Source organism: Elgaria multicarinata, chromosome 4 (genome assembly GCF_023053635.1).
Source record: "Elgaria multicarinata webbii isolate HBS135686 ecotype San Diego chromosome 4, rElgMul1.1.pri, whole genome shotgun sequence".
Classification (NCBI taxonomy): domain Eukaryota; kingdom Metazoa; phylum Chordata; class Lepidosauria; order Squamata; family Anguidae; genus Elgaria; species Elgaria multicarinata.
In genome coordinates this window covers 63696752-63720687 of record NC_086174.1, presented here as the reverse complement: position 1 = coordinate 63720687, position 23936 = coordinate 63696752, and the positions used below count along the sequence as shown (strand labels likewise).

At 41.7% G+C, this 23936-nt stretch overlaps 1 protein-coding gene across 2 annotated transcripts in view; it reads right to left on the bottom strand.

The window, feature by feature from the left end:
• FRMD1 (FERM domain containing 1) overlaps nt 1-23936 on the bottom strand; it is a 51571-nt gene that overhangs the window by 23697 nt on the left and 3938 nt on the right. The window contains exons 2-3 of one of the 2 annotated variants that reach the window (XM_063125666.1): nt 4151-4338; nt 344-434 (exon numbers count right to left, since the gene is read on the bottom strand). In XM_063125666.1, the coding sequence (XP_062981736.1) occupies nt 344-434; nt 4151-4246 (187 nt within the window). In that variant the 5' untranslated portion in view covers nt 4247-4338. Of the gene's footprint in view, nt 1-343; nt 435-4150; nt 4488-23936 lie in introns of those variants that run through there. The other variant, XM_063125667.1, reaches the window with a different exon arrangement.

Sequence of the window (23936 nt, the reverse complement as noted above, 5' to 3'; positions counted from 1 at the left end):
TTACAACTTTGAAAGGAATTGAATACACCCAGCCCCTGACTTTATGATGTCCTTGTAAATATTCTCTCTTGCTGCACAACTAATACTTTAAATTCTACCTAGTGCTGAAAAAAAAAAAGTTGGCATAGCTGCAGGAAAAATATATGAAAATATGATTCTTTTTAATGCACACACCGCTCCTTTCTGTAATAGGGAATGTTCACAGGCCAATGATCAAAGGACTTTGACATGTCTTCTAATGATGCCCATTGCTAGTGACCGTATTACACTAAAGTGCCTTCTCAGGCACTGGCACAGAAGCAATGCTATGAATGTCAGCCAAATAACTTCTCGCCATGCTTACTTTTTACAACACTGATTCCAAAGAAGTGAGGATCTTTAAGTTTCAGTGCATTGCAAACTTGCTCAAAGAGTTCTTGTCCAGTGGCTTTTACCTGGGAAAAAATGAAAGTAAGATATAGTTTAGCATTTAAACGGCATAGGATAGGTTTCCTTTGTCTGAGAAGTTTGGACATTCAGATCAGAAAACCTGGAGGAGCAAAGTCCGTGTCTGAACAAACATTTATAGTGGGGAATTTTGGCTGCCTCAAGGCTGAGTGCTTCATTGCATCGGATCGCATGGGCTGAACACACCATTGCACAACAAGTTCATACCTTATTGGAAGCATTTACGACTAGGTTCTAGAGTAAGGTCTACATGTTAACATGTCGACTGCAATCAAATGTCCTTAAGTAAGCTTAATATAGTGTTAGATTCCGGTCAACAAATCAGCAATATATTATTACATGGGAAATATAGTACCATACTAGAAAGAGAGGGCCGCGTGAGACTGTCGATAAGTCTGGATATTGGAGATCCATTGTGTGCTCTTCGGGAAATCACAAGTTGGGCAGAACATGATACCAAGTTTTCTTAAGCTAAATGAGTCTTCCCCAAACATCTGGAGGGCACAAGGTTGGGGAATGCTGTGCTAAACCATAGTTTGTTTTTTTAATGTCTGAATCCAAGCCTACCCACAAACCATGGTTTGTTTGGGTCTGACCAACCAGAATGTGAAATCCCAGATTGAAGCTTATGCTTTGCTGTTTTAAAGCTAAATTTGGCCCTTTTCAGATTATTTCACATTGTGGAAATGGAGTGGCAAATTGGTTTTCTGCCACTGCTGCTGACTGCCTGCTGTGGGGCTGCACTAAGGAGTAGAGGGTAGAAAGTGCTTGCAGCCTGCATGTTGCCCTCCTCTGGTTTAATCATGGAAGCATGACTGGAGTCAGTTTCCCAAAACCATGTCTGTAGTGCCTTATCCATTTGTTTATACATGGGATCGCTCGGCTCATACATTGATGAGGAGCACAGCCAGCTGTGGAAATTAATGTGAATGGCAGGAACTCTTAGCGGTAGAACATAGGAAGTTGTTTTATACCTGGTCAGACTATTTGTCCATCTATGCCAGTATTGTCTACCCTGCCAGGCAACAGATCTCTAAGGCAGGGTTGGGCAACCAATGGCCCTAGGGCCACATTTAGAAGAGGGGGAGAGAAAAGTGGTTGACAGAGAGGCAGAGAAAAGGGGGCGGCAGAGAGAGAGAGAGAGAGAGAGAGAGAGAGAGAGAAGGGGGTGGCAGAGAGAGAGAGAGAGAGAAGATAGCCACTTTGGTCTGACCTTGCTCTCCATAGACTTCAGTCCCACCCACCACCAGCATGTGACTCCCAACAGATTACTCCTGAGGGAATGCAGACCTTAACAGGATAAAGGTTCCCCACTCCTGTTCTAGGGCCTCAGGCAACTGGAGGTGCCAGGGATTGGCCCTGGGACCTTCTGCATTTATTTATTTATGTATTACATTTCTATACCGCCCAATAGCCGGAGCTCTCTGGGAGGTTCACAAAAACTATCTCCAAGAGCTATGGCCCCTCACCATGAGGATGACTGGCCCCATCTGCACAGCTCCAGAACTGATAAACGTACTGCAACTGTGTTTGATCTCATCACAGAGAAACAATTCCCACACAGCAAGGCAATAAGAGAAGGGATCTAAAAACATCCATGGAAGCTAAAAAGACCTGCTCATTGCTAACCATGTTCACCTTTATGCATTATTGGCAAAAATGTGATAATGGATGATCATTCCGTTACTGCTATTCTGACTAATAAAGATAAATGTCTTTGTTGTAAATAAGGGCAATTCCTTCAGCTTGCAAACTAATATGTTTTGAACTGCACACAGAAGGGCAACGTGTTAACGTAAGTTTAAGTAATATACATGCACTTTGAGGTTGCATCCATACATATGGCAATAGTTTCCATGCAATCATTGCAGGATCTATAACAAAAGAATTGGGTTATCATTCCAGTAAACTTAGATCCTTTCAATCAGATGGAAGCTCAGGTTTTAGGGAGTGAATCATTTAATGGTTGTCACATTGCTTGTGAGAAGGGGACCTCCACGTAAGGTTTTTCCCCAGTGCTACTCTGACCCTTTCCCAGTCAGTTCGCTGTTGGGGTCCACAGGGTGCCTTTTCTTGAAAGCTAGCTGAACAAATACACGTTCAGATGTTCAATCACTACATCCACACAAAGGTCAAGAGCTGGGCTTACTGGGTATATGTTGAATCCATTCATAAGACTGTATCATTATTACTATTCATTGTTCCCAGAGACCATTTATGCATATGGCGATTTACTGAATAACACAGGGAGGGGAGGGAGAGAGAGAGAGGACCTTGAGCCAAGAAGCTTACAACCTGAAGTTAGAAGTAGAAGAAAATGGGTTGGGAGAATGATAACAGGACGAGAAGAAGAGAGGAAAAACAAGAGCAATAAGGCTAACAAATGCTCCTCTTAGGATTTTCACTGTGAGGTGAGTGCAAAAAGTATCAGAGAACGAGTAAATCCCCTAGAAATATCTTGTACAGAAAAGCATGGTAAAAATTAATCAACAAAAATGGTATGACTCCCCCTTAACAGTTCATTTGTCAAGGGCTTGAGGAAACAGAACAATATCTTAACATACCCTCTTGGCTATTTATGCTGCTTTTTCTGAAGCCTCTTTGAAGGCTTCAGAAAACACAGTTTTGTTATTGAAAAACTGAGTGAGAAAACACAGTACTGTCCCTTTGATAGTTTACTTCAAACACGTACAGCTCTATATAATTCCCTCTAGAGATACCTTTAAAGTGCCCAGTAACTTTATACCCAACAGCAGCAGCAGGACTTTTAATAAGTTTACCCTCCTTTCTTCTTCTTTTTTGGGAATGGCTGTTTAATTGGCTGAACAGATTAAAAACAGGCAGGTTTGTGCATGAAAATAAGTAGCTGGCTGACTCAAATTTGCATTTTCACAGGGGGAAAATCCCCTAACAGGTGCACATTGCATTAAAAAAAGGCAAATCTTTATGCAAATCTGATGGCATTGATGAGATTTTTCTTCTTCTTCATAAAAACACAGATTCATTTTTTTAAAGCATAGAAACCCAGTGCTTTTAAAACCCATAAGAGGACACAGAAAAACAATCCCCATTAATATCTGTAGTGTGTGAGGGCCACTATAGACATTGAGATACACCATTCTCTACCTTAATTCTTGGACTATATTTCACCTTTCACATTGCTGAAGCGTTCTATTTTAATGAGACTCGGCCCATTATATCACCACTTAACTCTGCCTCAAACTATGCACAGAAATAAAACAATGCACACTATGATCCCCCAAAGACTTCTGTGTTGGAAAATCAACATGCCTGGATCAGCAGATATAAAGCTGAAAATTCCTTGTTGAGGTACAAAGACAGATGTGCCCCTTAGGTTTAGTTATACGCAAACGGATTTTTGTTTTCAAATGCTGTAAAAGCATTAGGTAGATGTGGAAAGGGATTACAGAAAAAGCAGACCCTAATCATCAAATGGAGCAAGAATCACCACATCCAAGAAAACAGATTAGCTAACCTGGTCCTCTTCTTTTGAGGGCTACTCAGTTGGGTCAATTGGCAAATGTCCAAGTGGGTGATTGATTTTTGGCTGGTGAACTTTTTCTCTCAGTGTTTGAGACTTCCAGGTCTCAGCTTTATCACTCACGCTGGCTACCTGAATACAATAGGCAACTATCGGTGCCGCTCTCATTGGCATCTCAGGAGGAAGCTTAGACCCACTTACCCCAACAGTCACGCTGAGCTGGTCTCGGTTTGGTAGGAGGACACACATGTTCCTAAACTCTGGTGGCATCTTGTTTGGCAGTAGCTGCTTGCTCATGGCAGAACCGGTTGTAAACTTCTCATGCCCGCTCCGCCCCGTTAACGCTGCAGCAATCGGAGTCTCAGGAATCGAGCCAAACGCGGTCTATCCTTCGCAAATGAGAAACATAAATCCTTAATGTTTGTTCGCGAGGATAAAGGGCGCAGATACTGAGCAGCAGGAAGCTCGTGAATAAAAGGAATCTCTTTAGCTTCATTCCAACGACTAGCACTAACAGTCAAGTGTCTCTGAAGGTACATTCACCACGATACAGTCATAAGTAATTCTAGCATTAGTCAGCTCTTTCGCCGATTAGCGGCTGGTTACATTACACTTTAGATGGGAATACAAGCCTCTGAGAAATTATCGCGGACCCAGCAACGTAGCACCCGCAGCACACATTCCCAGCTCCTGAATCATTCTTTGTGTCCCCTGTGCTAAGCACCACAGTCCAATTTTATTATTTCATTTTTTGCACAGTTCTCTCACCTACGTGGGTTGCCAGCACTTAAAAGCATACTCTTGTCTGAGTCATTGGAAAGAGAGTTAGAGAAAGCAGTGCAAGGAACAGCAAAGAATACAAAAAAAGAAAATACTTAGAATACCAGGAGCAAGATTACAAAGTCAATAGTAAACAGTACCACAGCATGGGCAGCTTTCCAAAAGACGAATCAGAGAAGGAGCGATCATGTGCCTTTCTAAGCATCAGTCATAAGTATGTGGGGAGGAAGCTTTTTTTTTAAAATTCCAGTACCTGATGGATAAAAATTACCTTTAAACTCAGTGGAGATGAGACACACAGAAGATATTCATGGTGTTGGATAATAAACCATCATGAACACCAAGCACTGGGGGCAAACAATAGGGAGGACTATTACCCTCATGGCTTCTTTGTGCACATCTTAGAGGCATCTGGCTGTCCACTGCTGGAAACAGGTTATTGGACTCAGTAGACCGTTGGTCAGATCCAGGGATCGGTGGAACTGTAAATCTCAATCAGTGCTGTGCCGAAAATTTCGACCAGTCCATTTTCATCATGTCATGGAGGGCGGGGCGGGGGGGGGGGGGATGAAAACTTGGGCAAAAGTGACTGGGAGAGGTGAGAATTTTCTGCTTGGGGAAGGGGACAGGGTTTCCGCACAGCTTTTTAAATGTAGCCAGTTGTTGAGAGGTCTTCTTTCTTTCTTTTTATTTTTTTTTAAAAACACCCCTGGCATTTTCAGGAGCCAAGGAGTTCTTCCTGAATGCTTATTGGAGAGGGCAAGGTCACATGGTCTCCAATAGGCATGCACTAAGAACTGCTGGTCTCCTCCAAATGCAGAGGGAAGGGGGTGTTTTTTTGAAAAACTAAAAAATAGGAAGGAGATCCCTCAGCAATCAGCCACATTTAAAAAGGGTATGTGGAAACCCTGTTCCACTCCCCAAGGAGAAAATTCTCTGAATTTCCCTCACCCTATGAAAGCGCCAGGAAATAAAAAACAATGCCTCTTTTGCGGGGAGAAAGAAAGTTCCCAAAAATAGGGGACAGGGTTTGGCTCAGTACTAATCTCAATCTTGCTGAAGTTCTCAGTTTTCCAAGGCCAAGCTCATTCTGTCCCGGTTCTGAACGAATCTTTTCGCCCTGTACAAACATCTGTATTTTTATGTGCAATGTTTTTCAAATGGGCACATTTTTACCCACATGCCCCATTGACTAAAGTGTATTTGTGCATTTTTTTGTTCATTTTTCAAATGTGTGCACATTGTCAAACACATTTTTTTCTTTTGCAGAACACATCAAAAGCCTGTAGAAGAATGGATTTCCAATGGCAAATTGCGCTCAGTTCTGAGAGATGCGGATTAGGTAAATCCATTAAAAAACAAATCTCGATGGCGCGATTTTTTCAGCCATATTGAGCCGGGCTCTTCTTAATGTTCTAATAATGACAAGTGTTGGACTCATGCAACCCATTCCTACAGACTGAACAGTGCAAACCTTTCTGGGCTTGCTTCACCAGCAGGAAGAATAAGGTCAGATCCAAAGAGATACACAAAGATCTTGTAGAAGAGGGAAAGCAAAGTTCCTGGGTCAAAGCAAGCTAGGGGTGGATATTCTAGAGTGAGCCGTTACGTAAACATGGTTTTTCCAGCTTCATTTTGTGGTGTTAAGCAGTTAGGGCAAGTCAAATTCTGACTAAACTGTACTATCTGGTTCAGCAATCAAGAACATATTTAACCTCGCTTTCACACTTCACTGCTATTGCCTCTGGATCCGGTCCAATTCTTGGACTCAGGGAGCAAAGTTCTTAATATGTGCAAAACACAAGGCTAAATGCCAGTCCCATTCTGGCTGATAGATGATGTCAGCACTGCGGTTTCTAGAGCAAATGCAAACACACGCCCATTATTCCATCCCCACCTTGAATCATGTTATAGGTTCTCTCCACGTCACAAAATATGTCTTCGAAGCTCCCGTACTGGCGCCAGATCTACACTAAACAGGATATAGCACTATGAAAGCGGTTTGGAAGTGGTTTAGAAGAGGCAAGAGCCACACCAAGCAGGATATAGCACTATGAAAGTGGCATGAAAGTCAGAGGAAAGTGGTATATGGTATGTGTCAATGGGCCCCAACAATTGTCAGTGCACTTCAATACCACAGGAAAGCAGTAGTGTGGCTCCTGCCTCTTATATACTGTTTTCATACCACTTTCATAGTGCTATATCCTGCTTGGTGTAGATCTGGCCTAGGTCAACTCTAGGATTGAATTTCTGGTACTTGGGAAGGTGTACTCTTTTGATTGTAAATCAGGATGTTGACTCTCTTTCAGCCCAAGGGCTGAATTCCATTTGGAAGACATTCTCGGGGGACCACACTCCAATGGTGGGATGGGCTGAAGGTAAGAGGGCAAAAATTATTTACAAAGTAAATAAATATAATCAAATTTCTGTAACAAGATATTCCAAATCCCACTCTAATAAAAGCTGGCATCTGTGGCATGAAATTAAGCAACTGTGCATGAGTTTGCTTGCATATTTTTATAATACATTCTGCTTTTGCTAATCATGGGAATGAGCAATGAGGTATGCAGGGCACTAGAATCTGCCCTCTAAGAAATGTTGTGGAGAAAGTGGAGAGAGATACCTTTTTCTCCCTGTCTCACAATGCTAGAACTGTAGGTCATCCCATGAAGCTGAATGGTGGGAAATTTAGGACAGACAAATGGAAGTATTTCTTCACACAATGCATAGTTAAACTACAAAATTCGCTGCCACAAGATGTGATGATGGCCAGCTTGGATAGATTTTAAGGAAGGGTTAGACAAAGTCATGGAGGATAAGTTATCAGTGGCTACAAATCACAATTGCTATATATTACTTTCAGTATCAGAGGCCAAAGAATGCCAGTGGTTGTGGAACACCAGTGGCGGAGGGCTATTGCACACACTCATGTGCTGTTCAGGAGCTTCCCATAGGCATCTGGTTGGCCACTGTGGGAAAGAGGATGCTAGACCAGAAGGGCCTTTGGTCTGATCCAACAGGGCACGTCTTATGCTCTGGCAAATCTTTTTTAGACACTTCTGCCATTTCATTAGGCTTTGTTTCAACAAACGGTATTACAGCAGAGGAATCTGACTTCCGTTTTAAAATGAAAGGCAAGATTCTCAGAAAGCTTGACTTTGCATGCATAGTTAAGATAATTTTGTATGCACGGCAGCATATTTAACATATCGCAGTGCAATTCTATGTGCGTTTGCTCAGATGTAAGTTCTATTGAGTTCAATGTAAGTTCTATTGAGTTCATTCAATGTTGGTGATAGACAAATATCGGTATGCCAATGTAAGGAAAAAAACGCACCAATAAGCGTGGATGCTAAAAAGAGAAATCAACTCTGGTGCTTGATAAATGTGTTAAAAACTCTTTTATTCTTTAAATCCAAAAATGCTCTGCTCAACGTTTCGGACGTATCGTCCTTCGTCAGGAGCTGGAAACAGTTGCTGTGCTAGCAGGAGCTACTGTGTCTCACTGGTTTTCTGATAGCACAGCAACTGTTTCCAGCTCCTGACGAAGGATGATACGTTCGAAACGTTGAGCAGAGCATTTTTGGATTTAAAGAATAAAAGAGTTTTTAACACATTTATCAAGCACCAGAGTTGATTTCTCTTTTTAGCATCCACGATAGACAAATATCCCCATGTAAACATGTCCAGAGTTTTAGGTTCCCCTTGTTCTCAGATCCTGGGAAGATCAGAATCCTTGGTCTCTTGCACATCTTCCCCATACCACTCACTTCCAAGGGGTAGACACGAGAGGAGATGGGAAGAGATGGGTTGGGCTCCAACTTTCCCCAAAGCTTCAATTAGCTTATGCTCTTTCAGAGTTCCAAGAAAGGGGGAAAGAAGGGAATCTCTCTGTTTTCCCTTCAAATGGGACCTGCTTCAATAGGTGGGAAAAAGTGATGCAACTTCAGTCTTTCCAACTCCATTCAGACGAAAGGATACGGGAAAGTTCAGAAATTTACTCCTCCATACAATCACGCACTCCTTCTCCGAAGCCTACTTCACTGTGTGTATAAATGATACTGCAAACTGAGCAGGGGAGGAGATTGCTTTGAAATGCAACCTCTCTCACAAGGTTTCTCTGTCCAATTTTGGACAATTCCGCCTTTCTACTGCAGCCTCCCACACTCAATCCAATGGTGAGGTTTTGGGTGGGGGTGGGGCTTAGCAGGTTGCAGAGGGAAGGAAGGGATGGTAAAGCTCCCTTCCAAAAGCTTCCATCTGCTCACCGTTCTTCGGATCCAAGCCACTATCTCTCAGCTTAACCTACCTCACAGGGTTGCTATAAGGATAAGAAGTGCCATGCTGGATCAGACCAAGGGTCCATCCAGCACTCTGTTCACACAGTGGCCAGACAGCTGTCGACCAGGAACCCACAAGCAAAGACATGGTGCAACATCACCCTCTCACCCATGTTCCCCAGCAACTGGTGCACACTGCTAGTAGCCATTGATAGCCTTCTCCCCCAGGAATTTATCCAACCCCCTTTTAAAGACATCCAAATTGGTGACCATCACTACATCTTGTGATAGTGAATTCCATAATTTAACTAAGCACTGTGTGAAGAAGTACTTCCTTTTATTTGTCCTGAATCTCCCACCACACCAAGCTCCTTTGGGGAGACGAATAGGATACAAATATGAAACATGAATGCAATGTTAACTAAATAGCAGGCAAGGTAAGTTATTCCTCCTCCCCTGAAAAGGAATTGCTGGAGAACTCATGCATGCAGTGGTAAAGTGCCTAATATAACACCCTTATTACTAAACGTGGTATACAATATATGCAGTTCATTTTTTAAAATCATCTAACTTAATAGCACAGTATAATAAAGCTTAGGCAACCAACGTTGCAGGTTTGTGCAATTGGATTGCGAACCTGGAAACAATAGACACATGTATATAACCAGATGGGTTTAGACCGTCCGTATGGCATGCTTTTGTTTATCTCAGATTCTGACCTCTTAACCTCAATTAAACCCTAAAATCCCAGCCAAAGTATTGCAGAAGAATTAATAAGAACTGAAGATGCTCATCTGTCTCTAAGACACTTTTGTTATTACTGTGTGTGTGTGCATGTTTAAATTACTCAAGGTTTCAGCTTCTAGGAAAGTGTATGTCAAAAGTTAATTGCCCGGTCAGGGACCAATTTAAATTTCCTCAGAAACAGAATACCTTTCTTGTGTTTCTTATGTTTGTCAGTAGCCTTAGTAGCAGTATGGCTCTGAACCCCAGTTCCTGGTGAATATGAGGTGGAAGGTGCTATTGTGCTCATGTCCTACATGTTGGCAGCTGGCTGGCCACAGTGGGAACAGAATGCTGGAGTAGATGGGTCCTTGGTAGAAGAGTGCAACCTTAAACTTGTTTCACTCAAGCCAATGTATATGATTGTTACCTGGGAATGGTCAGACGCAGCATATTTCTCCAGTCCTTTTTGATATCCACTGTTGCCTATTCATTTCTGAGCACCATTCAAGGTGCTTTTCTTAACTTTCAAGCCCTAAATGGCTGGGACCTGGGGTCCTTAGGGCTGTCTCTTCCCATATGTGTCCTTCCATATACTCTGTTCAGTCTCTGAGGTCCATCTCTGAGTCCCAACAACAACAACAACAACTGATGTTCATCAGACAGGCACAAGGGGAAGGTTTTGGGTTGTGGCCCAAATATTCTAGAATGATCTTCTTAAGAAGGCCTCAACACTCTATGCTTACTGGCACCAGGTAAGCTTTGAGGGAGGCTGAACCAATAATCTGTCCTGAGTGCTGATTCTAGCTGCTTTGAGTTCTCCAGTGGAAGAAAAACAGGATAGAATATTAACAATAAACAAAAAGATCCTGTTTCACTGGGTGAAATTCACCTTGTATATTTAAAAGCATTACTTAAAATCTACAGTATTTTATAATAACTCTCAGAACCATCTTTTACCCTACATGACAAGAATACTGGACTCCTTCAACTGAACTGAATTACACACAAATGAGTGCAGAGATATATTTAAGGGTTGTCCCCTTTTGTCCTCTTTTTTGAGATTCATAAGAGGCCTCATCCATATTAATGGCAACACGGGTATTTGAGGGTTGCTATTGGTAGCTAGGGAGCTGAATACATGATAACCAAGCTGTGCATATACAGTACATCTGATTCTGTCAAACATGTGACTCTTTTCTTCAGCTGAAGGATAGCACTGTTCTAGCAGCAGCCACCCAACCAGCTTTTTATATCTAGCCCATCTATTCCATTTTATGATGTCATAAAACTGAGTACTATGGAATGGGTGTAACCCCTACAAAGTAAACAGCGTCACAGGTGACAAACCTCAGAACTCCGTGGAAGAATGAGTGTTTGGCCATGTGAACTAAGTGTATGACTAAGTGCTCTTTGCCAGTTATGAGTTGGGTTGCCCTAAGCTACAAACTAATTGGCCGTCTTCAATGTCAATCCAGGTACATAAATTTTCTGGATAAGGACACATGGCAGTTCAATGATTGTCATGAAACAAAATAATTTATTAGACGTTCCTAGTTCAAGAGCTGTTTTTAACTTTAGTTTTGCATTCTTCCTTTCAAATAATCACTCTTCTGGGCCCAGTGTGCAGTACAGTGGATGGAGTATTGTATTTGGATGTGAAAGATGTCACTCTAAAGTTCTTTTTTGCCAAAAGCCTACCTCATAAGATTGCAAGGATAAAGTGGAGTAACCCCATGAGTGGGATACAAATGTGAAAAATACTTTGCTGGATGGTTTTGGACCAATCACTCTCAGCCCAGTAAATTAAAGTTCAGGGTGTACCCATTTATCACCACTCTACCCAACTGAGCTCCCATATTCCTTCTCCTGGTCATTTCAGACAAGTTCCATAGAAAGGATAAGTATGGAAGGAAAGATACATTTTCCACAGTGTAGAGAACTGGGAGAAGTAAGGTTTCTCATTAAAAAAAACCCCATATAAAACATAAATTTAAAAATGAGGAAAATTATCAGCATTTCTAGATTTTTATCTTGACAGGTATGTTCACTGATAAAATAGGAAGAGGGTGGGTTTTTCTGGGTTGTTGTTGTTGTTATTGCTATTCAAGGATGTGTATACTGACAGAGAAGAACTTTCATCACAACAGTGACTGGCAGGAAATAAATAGGCAGCATGTAACACAGAAACAGCATATTAGATGTTAAGACAGCAATCCTAAACACACTTAAAAGGGAGTAAGTACCATTGAATACAGTGGGCTTTACTTCTGGGTAAACAGGTATAGGATTGTGCTGCTCCTTATGCTTGGAAAGTCTCTTCCCAGAAATGTCTAGTGCTTCAGTGTTTCATGAGCAGAGCACCAAAGGGCTCAAAAAGCATAATTGCTAGCATCATCTACAAAAGCAAAAAAATCCTGGTAACAACACAACAAGATTCTATATATTTTTAAAAAAAATCTGGAAAAAAACCAGAACTGTAAAATGAGATGTAGTATTTTGATTTTAATATTAGAGCTGTGACTTTATAACACTTGATTCAAATAACAAAAAAGTGTCTACATTGTAAATTCTTAAGGCCAAGCTTTCTTTTATTGTTGATTTTGAGATATTACTCTTTTTGGTTTTGTACTGTCTCTTCCTTTTTATTATAAATTTATTAATAAAACAAAGTAGCAAAAAAGGCAAAGTGCTGCAGGACCACAGAGTCAAGAGGGCACATCTGTTATGTCTTCTGGTGTTCTGATGCTCTGGGATAAAGGATGCACGTGTAGGCCAGGGATTTACAATGTAGACAGGCCTTAACAATTTACAATGTTTTGGCCTACAACTCCCATCAGCCTAAGCCAGAATATCTAATGGCAAGGGACGCTGAGAGTTATAGGCCAAAACATCTGGAACTTGCCCACCCCTGATATAGGCAAAGTCATTCATCCCTTATACCAGAGCATCACAGAACTATAAGACAAAACATCCTCCTTCTTGACTGCATGGTTTCAGCAGTGATTTTAATTTTAAAATATTTTTGGATAACCCTACCTATAAAAGACATACAGCCTAACCATAAACATGTTTAATTGGAAGTATATCTCATCAGGGTTTTCTCCAGTACCATGCAATCCTATGCATGTTTACTCAGAAATGAGTCCCATGATATTTAATGGGCTTACTAAGGTAAGTGTGCTTAGGATTGTAGCCTTGGGATGGCAGCTCAAGGAATGTTATTTTTCATATCCAGAGGTGTTTGAATTATACCCTTGTAACTAAAACAACAACCACACCTCAAACTCATGTATGCTCTGATAAAACTTTATTGTTGTCAAAACACACTGTCCTTAAAATTAATATCTCCACTCCTTCTCCTTCACGGTCTTCTACAGAACATTTCATTCTAGTCAAAAGCCACATAGGGTAAAGCACGTTTGAAAAGAACCGGAAGATAACTGTTGGTGAACACAAATGGCAAAACTGATGCCACACCTGAGATAGAAAGAGAAAAGGTAATTTCCATCATGGCTTCGAAACAACTAATTCCCCATGTAAAATAATGTTTTCAGGGAATAGGTTCCCACACATCCCAATTCCGTCTGTTGTCCAGATTCCAACTAGGAATTGCCTGAGAAACTAGTATCATATTTTTATCAGAAGATGTTTAAGCTACTCTGCATGACTGGAGCATTCATAAAAAGTAGCACATCATTCTTCAAAATAGTCACAGCGCATGAGCGTAAGAAGTCTGCCCTGAGGAACACAAACCACAGATCTGACTATCACCATAATTCGGTTTCAGTTGTTCAAGTTGCATCCAGGGCTTAACCAGTTCAGGATTAGGTCACAGTTGTGACAGCCGACTCTAGTCCACCCATATTTCACATTAATACTCAGATTTTGATAAGAACAATAGAATTATAGAATCGGAAGAGACGCTGGAGGTCATCTAATCAACTACCCTGCTTAATGCAGGTTGCAATTACAACATCCCTGAAAGATGTCCAATGTCTGCTTAAAAATCTCCAGTGAAGGTGCCTCTTCAATCAGCCTTTAAATCAGGGGTGGGGAACCTCAGGCTGGGAGACATGCCCATTCTTCTCATATGGCCATGCCCATTCTTCTGACACTGCCCTATTTCCCTCCAACCACCAATTGTTTGAACGTTTCTCAATGTTTGTGCAGTCCCCCCACCCCACCAATTAAAAGAAGTTGAAATGCCTCACCTAAGGTTTAGTTACTGGCAGTAAGGGGTTTAAGCTAAAAAAAAAATGTTGGTTTTTTTGTATTTGTGGCCTTTCCCCTTTTCCTTTGCCCACCCCCACCCCCCGAGCTTCTTTGAAATTGAATTCAACCCTCAGTCTAAAAAGAGGTTCCTCTCCCAGGCTCTAAACTGGTTGGATTCCAACAGACAGGTTTGTAGGTCTAGAATTATGGAGGACTTGGAATAGATAAGAGATCATTTCTCAAAACGTATCAATCATATGCCATTTGTACAAGGAATGTGGGGGATCATCAGTACATGACCTTTGGATACACCTAATCTATCACCAGTCTGCTGCAACTTCCCTACCAGTGTGCAGGTCAGGCCAGGCCAGAAAACAGAGATAGGGTTGATGGGTGTCACTTGGTTTCCAGATAAAGCAGGGCACTGACAATTGCCAGCCCAAACCTGCTGCCGTTATGTCAGTGATTTCCATATGATGGATTAGAATTCTGAACTGAGCAGCCCCTAATCCACAGTTCAACAAAGAATTTACAGTTCAACAACAACCCATCACCACTTTTGGTTCCTCTGCAAACCTTGGGTTTTTCCTGAGCCTGCAGATACCTCTTTTCTGCGTGCAGACAGTGCCATTCCGGCTATACAGGGAAAAAGAGTTCACTATTAGTATATAGCCAGTGTGGTGTAGTGGCTAAGGTGTTGGACTGGGAGTTGGGAGATCCGGGTTCTAGTCCCCACTCGGGCATGGAAACCCACTGCGTGATTTTGGGCTAGTCACAGACTCTCAGCCCAACCTACCTCACAGGGTTGCTACTGCGAGGATAAAATGGATAGGAGGAGGATTATGTATGCTGCCTTGGGTTTCTTGGAGGAAAAAAGGTGGGATATAAATGCTATAATAAATAAATATAGTATATATGATACACCTACGGTGCCTTACATAAGTATTCACACACACCCTTTGACTTGTCCACATTTTGTTGTGTTACAACCTGGAATTAAAATGGAGTTAATTGGCATGATTTCCCTTTGATTTACACAACGTACTTAACACTTTGAAGGTGCAAAAATTTGTATTGTGGAACAAAAGTTAAGAAAACCAAAACTTGCTTCTACCAGTGGGGTGAGTGCGTATGTAACCAACAAATGCCAGTTTATTTTTGTTTTCCTAGCTTTTGTGCCACAAAATACAAACATTTTGCACCTTCAAAGTGTTAAGTATGTCGTGTAAATCAAAGGGTAATCATGCCAATTAACTCCATTTTAATTCCAGGTTGTAACACAACAAAATGTGAACAAGTCAAACGTGGTGGCGGGGGTTTGAATACTCATTGAAGGCCCTGTATAAAGACCCCAACAGGCTCAATGCCATTCCTGTTGCACTTACCTACGGGCCTTTTTTAAAATCTGGAGATTCCATGCCAACTTTGTTCATTTTCGAAAAAACATTTCTACCTTCAGACATAAACTTTGAAAATATGTCAATGGTGTGTATTAAAACCGTCCAGCACCAGAAGAGAAGTACGAATGGCATTCCTGTGAATGCAAATGATAAATACATTGTTTCCATTACCCTGAACTACAATATACGACTCGTTACAGGTCCATTCGTCAGGCATCAGACACACACCCCTAGTTCAAGAGCTGCTTGGTATACGGTGAATATTTTACAGGGAAACTTCCATTTAAAAGCTATCCAGAGGATGAAAGTGAAAGCCACAGCACATAGCCTTTTTAAAGATGTCCTGCCTTGTTTAACTCTTGGATCTGTATGGAACAATGGTTTGATTTCTTTGCCTCCTCTAAGAATCACCTCGCTTACATAACAAACTGAGATACAGATAATTCGCATGAAAATTCTCTGCCTTATCTCAGGGAAGCTCCTGGGTTCAATTCCTTTCCTGGAAACATACATTATGAACACCTCTATTAATTATAAGGTCATATAAATCATAAGAACGTAGGAAGTTGCCTCATACCAAGTCAAATCATTGGACTATCTATCTATGTTGTCTATGCTGATGGGCAGTGGCTCTCTAAGGTTTCAGAAAGTTGCCCACCGTCACTTGAGGAATGAACATGGGTCCTTTTGCAAGCCAAGCATGTGTTCAACCACTGAGCGATGCCCCCTTTGAGCACTCGAGGCTTAAATAAGAGCAGCTGCAATGGTTACTGATCAGTTCAAATGGATCTGAATCAAGGATTTTGTGTCATAAGGCATATATAAGCAAGCACCTCCAAATTGCAATATCTGTTCCTACATATGGGCCCTTTGCTCCAGCAAAGGCAGTGTGAAAGAAGAGCCTGAGGGGCAGTTTTTGACTATGCTGCAAACAGAGGTTCTTTCAGCCACAGCATATCCAACACCAATTCCTGAAGGGAATTGTCTAGTGCAGAAAGTAACAGCCTGGCAGAAAGGGGATGAAATCTACCGGTTTTCTTGGTTTCTGCTTGATGTCTGCCTCTCACTGTTCTGTATAATGATAAAATTATGTAAATTTCTTGTGTATAAAATTATGCATGGTGTGGAGAAAGTGGAGATGGAGTTTTTTTTTCCTCCCTCTCCCATAATACTAGAACCATGGGTCTCAACAGAAGCTAAATAGTGGGAGATTGTGGACAGATAAAAGGAAGTTCTTCTTCAAACAGCGCATAATTAAACTATGTCATTCAGGACCACAAGATCTAGCGATGACCACCAGCCTGGATGGTTGTAAAAGGGGATTAATCTATTTCATGGATGATAAGGCTATCAATGGCTACTAGTCATAATGGCTATATATGATCTCCAATATCAGAGACAGGGCCTGTTCAGACAACACTCTAAGCCATGCTTAGGCCGCTAACCCTTTTCCAGCAAATAGTTGGTGAGTGTGTTTAAACTGTGGTTATGAAGCCACTATGGATAGGAATGGTTCACATAACATGCTAAATCATGATTCACACAACACACTAAGCAATGTTTAGCTCAAAATGCTTAACCATTGTGACTTAGTGTGTTGTCTAAACAAGTTCAAAGTATGCCGGTGAATATTAGTTGCTAGAGAACATGAGCAGAAGGTTACTATTGCACTCATGTCCTGCTTGCGGGTTTCCCATAGGCATCTGGTTGACCACTATAGGATCAGAATCCTGGACTAGATAGGCCTTTGGTCTGATTCATTAGAGCTCTTCTTATGTTCTTATCCTACCTGTAAGCAGCTAGGTAAGTCTGTCTGGCAAATGCCTCCAAGACCAATCAACTCATCTGAGTGAGCATGATACTGTTCAAGAGTGCTTGACATCAATGCAGCGGAACACTTGCAAATGTAACAAAGACCTCTAGTGACATCAGAAGGACTGAAATAAGTGATAAGTTTTTATTGTCTTTAGGGACTTCCTTGGCAAGAATATTATGAAGAATATAGTATGGGTCCTGCGGAAGCCATGTGTATCTTAACTGCTAAGTTTCCAAAACTAAGTAGTGTTGAATAGCTATGGTATGTTGAGCAGAAAGGGTTAAGAATCACTGTTGAAAAACTGAGCAATTCATCAGATGCAATAATTGTGGGTTATCCCTTTGCAAAGTTTCTTTGTTTCAACATTGCGGATTTGCTGACATCTGCTGAAGATAGGCAGGGTGAGCAGGCCGACCAGAGGCAAAAGAGCTGGCAGAATAGTAGATTCAACACTTATGGCCTACTGTAAGAGAAAGCAAGAGCTTGAACACATGCAAGGCAGAAGAAAAGCGCCTTTAGCGTTGTGCCCCCCTTTCTGTGGAACTCCCTGCCCCTGGAGGTCAGGCAGGCACCAACACTGTGTTGTTTCCGGCACCTCCTGAAAACAGTCTTATTCCAGGAAGCATTCTTTGACTGACAGCCAAGTTTTTTATTGACATCTGGTGTTGTTGTTGATTTAGTATAATAATGGTGTTTTAATTTTTGTATCTTTTACTGTTTTAATTCTTATGTTCACCACTCAAGAATCAGTTTCAGATATGGGCTGTTATACAACTTTTGTAAATAAATAAATAAATAAATAAATAAATAAATAAATAAATAAAGTAGTTGGGCCCTTTAGTAACTCAGCCAACCTGAACCTCTGGGTGTTCATGTATACCAGCATTCTCCAAACTGCTGCCTTCCAGCTGTGTTGGACTACATCTCCCATCAGCTCTGCCAGACTGGCCAATGGTCAGGAATGATGGGAGTTGGAGTTCAACAACATCTGGAAGGCCACAGGTTCACCACTCCTGCAATATGATCTGGGGCTGGCATAGCCACATTGCCCTCACACGTGAGTACTTTGCAGCCTTTGCAGAGAAATACAGCTGCAGGAAATGAGTCCCTGTAAACAACATCACTCGTGGAACCAATGAACAGGGAGCTCATTTGCGAACAGCTTGGATGGTGGTGAGATTTCTTTCTCAGCTCCCCACAAAGGCAGTCCAACCCAGACACTGCTGCTATAGTCTGTGAGAAGCAGCAAAATGCCTCTTGCACCTTTCAAAAAGCAGTGGTGACTTGGGGGGACTTAGCAGCTTCAACTTGAACAGATGAAATGTGCCAAGTGCAAAGGTCTGATTGCTAGCCCACCTTGGCAAACGAAAGGGCACGGTGACCTGGAAGGCCATGGGCCTTTCTATGTCCTCCTTCCTCTGTTCAGATAGTCCACCTCCATGATAGGCTGAGCAAGGGGAGAAGGGAGAGGAGGAAAATACAGCTGCTAAATGTTGGCAGGTTTCAGTTCTCAGCTTCAGATTCTTGGTCAGGCTGGGTGATTACAAAGATCAGACCCTGGGATGGGGAATGCATGGCCCTACAGATGTTGGGCTGCAACTGCCATCAACCCTCACCACTGGCTATGCTGCATAAGGCTGATGCGAGATGCAGTACAATAACGTCTGGAAGGCCACATGTTTTCCACCCCTGGATTAGAATGGTAAGGAATGGTGACTTGACCTAAGCCTAATGGATAGGGCATGATATGTACAGTAAATAGAAAGATTCAAGGAGAAAGCAAGGCTGCAACTTTTCTTCTGGGTGTGCAACTGTTCCATATGCAAGTATTTTTTTTAAAAAAGGTGGAGATAGCACTCAAACACATGGCTCATCTGCCTGCATTCGAAAGCAGTAGCATGTGCTTTTTCTGAAGATTTGAGATTGGCTCTTATTATTGTGGTACGGCTGAATGTGCCATCAAAGAAAGAGAAGAGAAAACTGGGATTCGTCCGTATGGGGGAAATATCAAATATAAGAGAGAGAGAAAGAAAGGGATGGGGAGAGAAAGCTGTCTATAGCAGCCTTCCCAAACCAGGTGCCCTCCAGATGTAGTCCAACACATCTGAAAGACCCCAAATTGGGGAAGGCTGTTCAATAGCCACTTATAGTATGAAGGGGGCTTTTCAGCTATGCCGAATCCCCACCCCTTGCTTTCCTCATCTGCCCCTCTTTAAGTGCTAGTTGTTCAACAACAACAACAGAGTATAACTGATCCAAATGGAAATCCAGGATGAAGGCCTTTCAAAAAGCATTTTTGTTGAAACAGAAGGAAGATCAGCATCAGACATGATGAACAGATGCCAATTCATAATCTTTTTAACCTAAGATGCTCTGAACATATATTAACAGTAGAGCTTGCACTTGGTACAACTTGGTTTTTGAAGAGACAGGGACAAAAGCCCATTTTAGGAGATTGCTTAGTATCCCTTTTCGAATACCAAGGAACAAAATTATTACCCACCAGCCCAACCAAGCTTTCCTTAGCATCTCAATTGATTCTTCTTAGTCAGAGGAATGCAAATAGGAAAAGCTTAATTCTCCCAGATTACGAAGGATATGTCTAGAATTATCTCTGAGAAAGGAGGGGAAATTTATTGTAAGAGATTCTGCATTCTCACCCCACTAGCTGGGAGAAAGCAGTCCCCACTTTCTGTAGTGTATAACTGAGGCTGTAGCCACCAATGTGTTCTGCTTAACTAATAGCACAATCCTATACATGTTTACTCAGAAGTAAGCCCCACTGAGTTCAATGGGACTTACTCCCAAGTAGGTGCGCTTAGCCTAAATATACTATCTTAAAGCCTGCATACTCGTAACACCAACACAAAGTGGCCCAATAAAAAACTAATAGTAACAGCACTTAGCATTTATATAGTGCATTCACCTAGTTTATCTCAGTAAGCCTGTCAACAACACTGTTAGGCTGTTATCCCCATACTGCAAAAGGGTGGTGGGGGACGGGGTGTCTAAGGCCAACTCGTGCTTGAGGTAAGATTTAAATTTCCCCTGACATTCACACTCTTAACAACTACAGTAGCTTTTGATACATAAAAGAAGGTACTGCCATTCCCAGTGGCTGCCCCCTAACTATTTTCTCCTCAGACTGACTTTTGATAGCCAAGATTAATCAGCAGTCAGGGCTGGATTTTAATACCTGTCTTGTTTTGCCTGGCCTAATTAGATCTTAATTTGAATTCTAACAGGGAAATAAGGGAAACGGCTTTACAGTAATCATCATCATACTCCTTTCTGTTGTCAGTAATGGGAATGGTTACCATGGGACGAAAGCCAAGACTTTTGCTTCATATGAAGGGGCCTGTTTTGTATACATGGCAAATGGTTCTTGAAGATTTTGCAAGTCCATTGTCCTGTTAACCATGTACTGGGGCTCCATGTGATTAACAGGGTGGCAGGGCTGCTGCCATGGTCACATGACTCCTTGGCCCTGCCCCCAACATCCACGTGTTAAGCACAGACGTCTGAGACAGGGGAGCCTACACACGTAGACTTCTATGCTTGTAGGCTTACGTGGGAGCTAGAACCCTGATCACGCAGTGTTCTAGCTCCCGTAGTAGCTTGTGCATGTAGAGGACTACATGCATAAGTTTCCTCTTCTCAAATGTCCATGCTCAATGCATGGATAGCAGGGTTGGGGAGCCATACGACCTTGGGTATGGGGCCAGTGATGTAGCCTGCTGCTCCTTTAATCGCAGGGAGCTTCTTCACACAATTAATCCATGAGAAGGGCTTGTATGAGGAAATTCTGTGGTGCTTAGAACTTCCTCCCTCTTTCTTCAAGCCCAGTTCACAAACACAAATCTCCAACACAAATCTCACATCTTTTATCACTTAGCCAAAAAGCTACCACCAGTCATTACCATAAAAAGGGGGACACCCTATTCAAAATATGATTAAAGCATAGCCTAACATAACCAATTACTATGTCCCATATATATCCAGTATCTCTTAGAACGTATTATTCAATCGCAGCTTTTAAAGCTCAGCTAAAAACTTTTCTTTTTCCTAAAGCTTTTAAAACTTGATTTTGTTCTGACTTTTATACTGTCTGTTTGGTGCATTCTCTTCCCCTCCTTATTGCTTTATTATGATTTTATTAGAATGTAAGCCTATGCGGCAGGGTCTTGCTATTTATTGTTTTACTCTGTACAGCACCATGTACATTAATGGTGCTATATAAATAAATAATAATAATAATAATAATAATAATAATAATGGAGAGGACGAACGGCAGGGGAAATCAAGAAACAAAATTTGTTGAATATATAAAAACTAAAGGAAAACAAATAATTCCAAATATTTTCAACAAGCCATGTAAGCAAGTATAGCTCTGATTTCAGAAGTATTACCAAAAAAAAAAAAAAAAAAAAAAGCTCTTTTCATTTGTGATTGAATAGTTGTGCCAATGTTCTCCGTCCTCCTTAATGGTTCTGAATCATGCTGGCAATCAATCATTTGAAATTCAACCCATTCCTTTTTAACAGATGGAATTGCAACTAAAAAGAAGAACTAGCCAAATCAAGTATAATCCTAATAAGTTTTCTTTGTCAGCAAGAAAGAAAACACATCTTCACCTATCAAATATCTTTTGTTTCTCAACCTCTTTGCTATACATTTCTGCCTAGGGGAACTATATAAACTACACTGCAATACATCTTCCAGGCAGAGAACTGCCTTTTGCTTTTGGTGGTCTGTGAAAACATAAGAACCACGCTAGATCAAACCAAAGGCCAGTGGAGGCTGGTGGCTCCAACATTAGATGGACAGTGAATCTGCTCTAGGTTCAGTCAGAACCAGTCAGAACTCTAAAGGAGCTACTTGGATAACTCCTTTAGAGTTATGACTGGTTCAGACTGAAACCCAGAGTATTATTATTATTATTATTATTATTATTATTATTATTATTAATTGCATTTGTATACCACCCCATAGCTGAAGCTCTCTGGGCAGTTTACATAAGATTAAAACACTTAAAAACAACATACAAAATTTAAAAACTACAAAACACATGCATTTAAAACTGCTATAACAACTTAAAAAGATTATGAGCCTAAAAACCAGACCTGTGCTCATCACTTATTGCTAAATGCCTGGGAGAAGAGAAAAGTCTTGACCTGGCACAGAAAAGATAACAATGTTGGCAGAAAAGATAACAATGTTGGTGCTAGGCCGGGCCTCATCAGGGAGATCGTTCTACAGTTGTTGGGGCACCACAGACAAGACCCTATCCCTTGTTGCTGTCCTCCAAGCTTCCTTGGAGTAGATACCTCGAGGAGGAACTTAGCTGTTGAGTGTAGTATTCGGGTAGGTTCATGTCGGGAGAGGCGTTCCATCAGATATTGTGGTCCCAAGCCATGTAAGGCTTTATAGGTTAAAACCAGCACCTTGAATCGGGCTTGGAAAAGTACAGGCAGCCAATGGAAGCGGGCCAGAGTCGGTCTTATATGCTCGAACCTTCTGGTCCCTGTTATCAATCTGGCTGCTGCATTTTGCACACACTGCACTTTTACCACCCCACTGATATCAAAGCCACCAGCCTCCACTGCCAAAGGCCTATCTAGTCCAGCAGTCTGTTCCCACAATGACCAGCGAGATGCCCATGGGAAGCCCAACCGGAAGGTCCTGAACACATTAACAATATCCTCCTGTCCATGTTAACAAGCAACTGATGCTCATTGTGCTGGAGCTACATTAATGAAACAATAACAACAGGACATATGTGTCTCCTGACTCCTTACCTAGCTAGCTCGTGCTGCTTAGTGGTTAAGAGCACAGGCTATAAGATGAACATCTCAATTACACTGCAGTTCAACCATGAACTCATTGGATATACCCTTATGCAAAATAAATAAAGTGAGGCAAACCTCAAACAGATACCAAGGAAAAATATATTGACTTGCCTGAAGCATTGTAAGGAAATCTTCACTGGAGCGACAACTGCAAGCTCTTGTATGGTGCAAGCACTTCCTTGCCACAGAAGAACTTGCAGCAATCACCCCTGACAAAGATTTTATTAAAACACCTTGGGCAACTGCATAAATTCTTCCTTGGCACCTGTTTGAGGTTTATCTCCTCTCTTCACTTATTATTTTGGAGCTGTCCTACTTTTTCTTTTAGCTTCGCTAAAGCCTTCCCACCCATCATATATATAAGGGGGGGAGGTGATAATACAGACCTATTTTACAAGTTTTGAGAAGGATAACTGAGCCTGTGTGATGCTCTCTGAGCAGGTGGAGGAAGGGGCTCCAACTCTACCAAGCAAACAGTGGTCTTCTCCAACCTGGTTCCCTCCAGAAGTGCTGGACTACAATGGCCATCATCCACACTGCCCAGTGATGATGGGCTTGTAGTTCAATACATCTGGAGAAGAATGACTTAGAAAACTCTGGTGTTCAGCAAAACAATTGGTAGAGACCTGTTCTTTTTTTAATCAAGCTACCCTCACCTTTCCTTCTCAGGACCCCAACAGGTGTGTCTGGAAAGACCCCATTCCTCCACCTGAGCAGAGTAGGAGCAGACCTGCTGCTATCCCAAAGCTGCATGGCAGGGTAAAGAACATGATTTCTCTACCCACCAAGTCCTGCTGCAAACTCATTCCTGAGGGCCAGATACAACTCCTCCACTCTTGCGCCCACTTTGCTTTGCTGGCATTGCAACTAATATCAAAACTCTGAACTGTTGGCAAATTTTAGTCCCATAGACAAAATCACTGG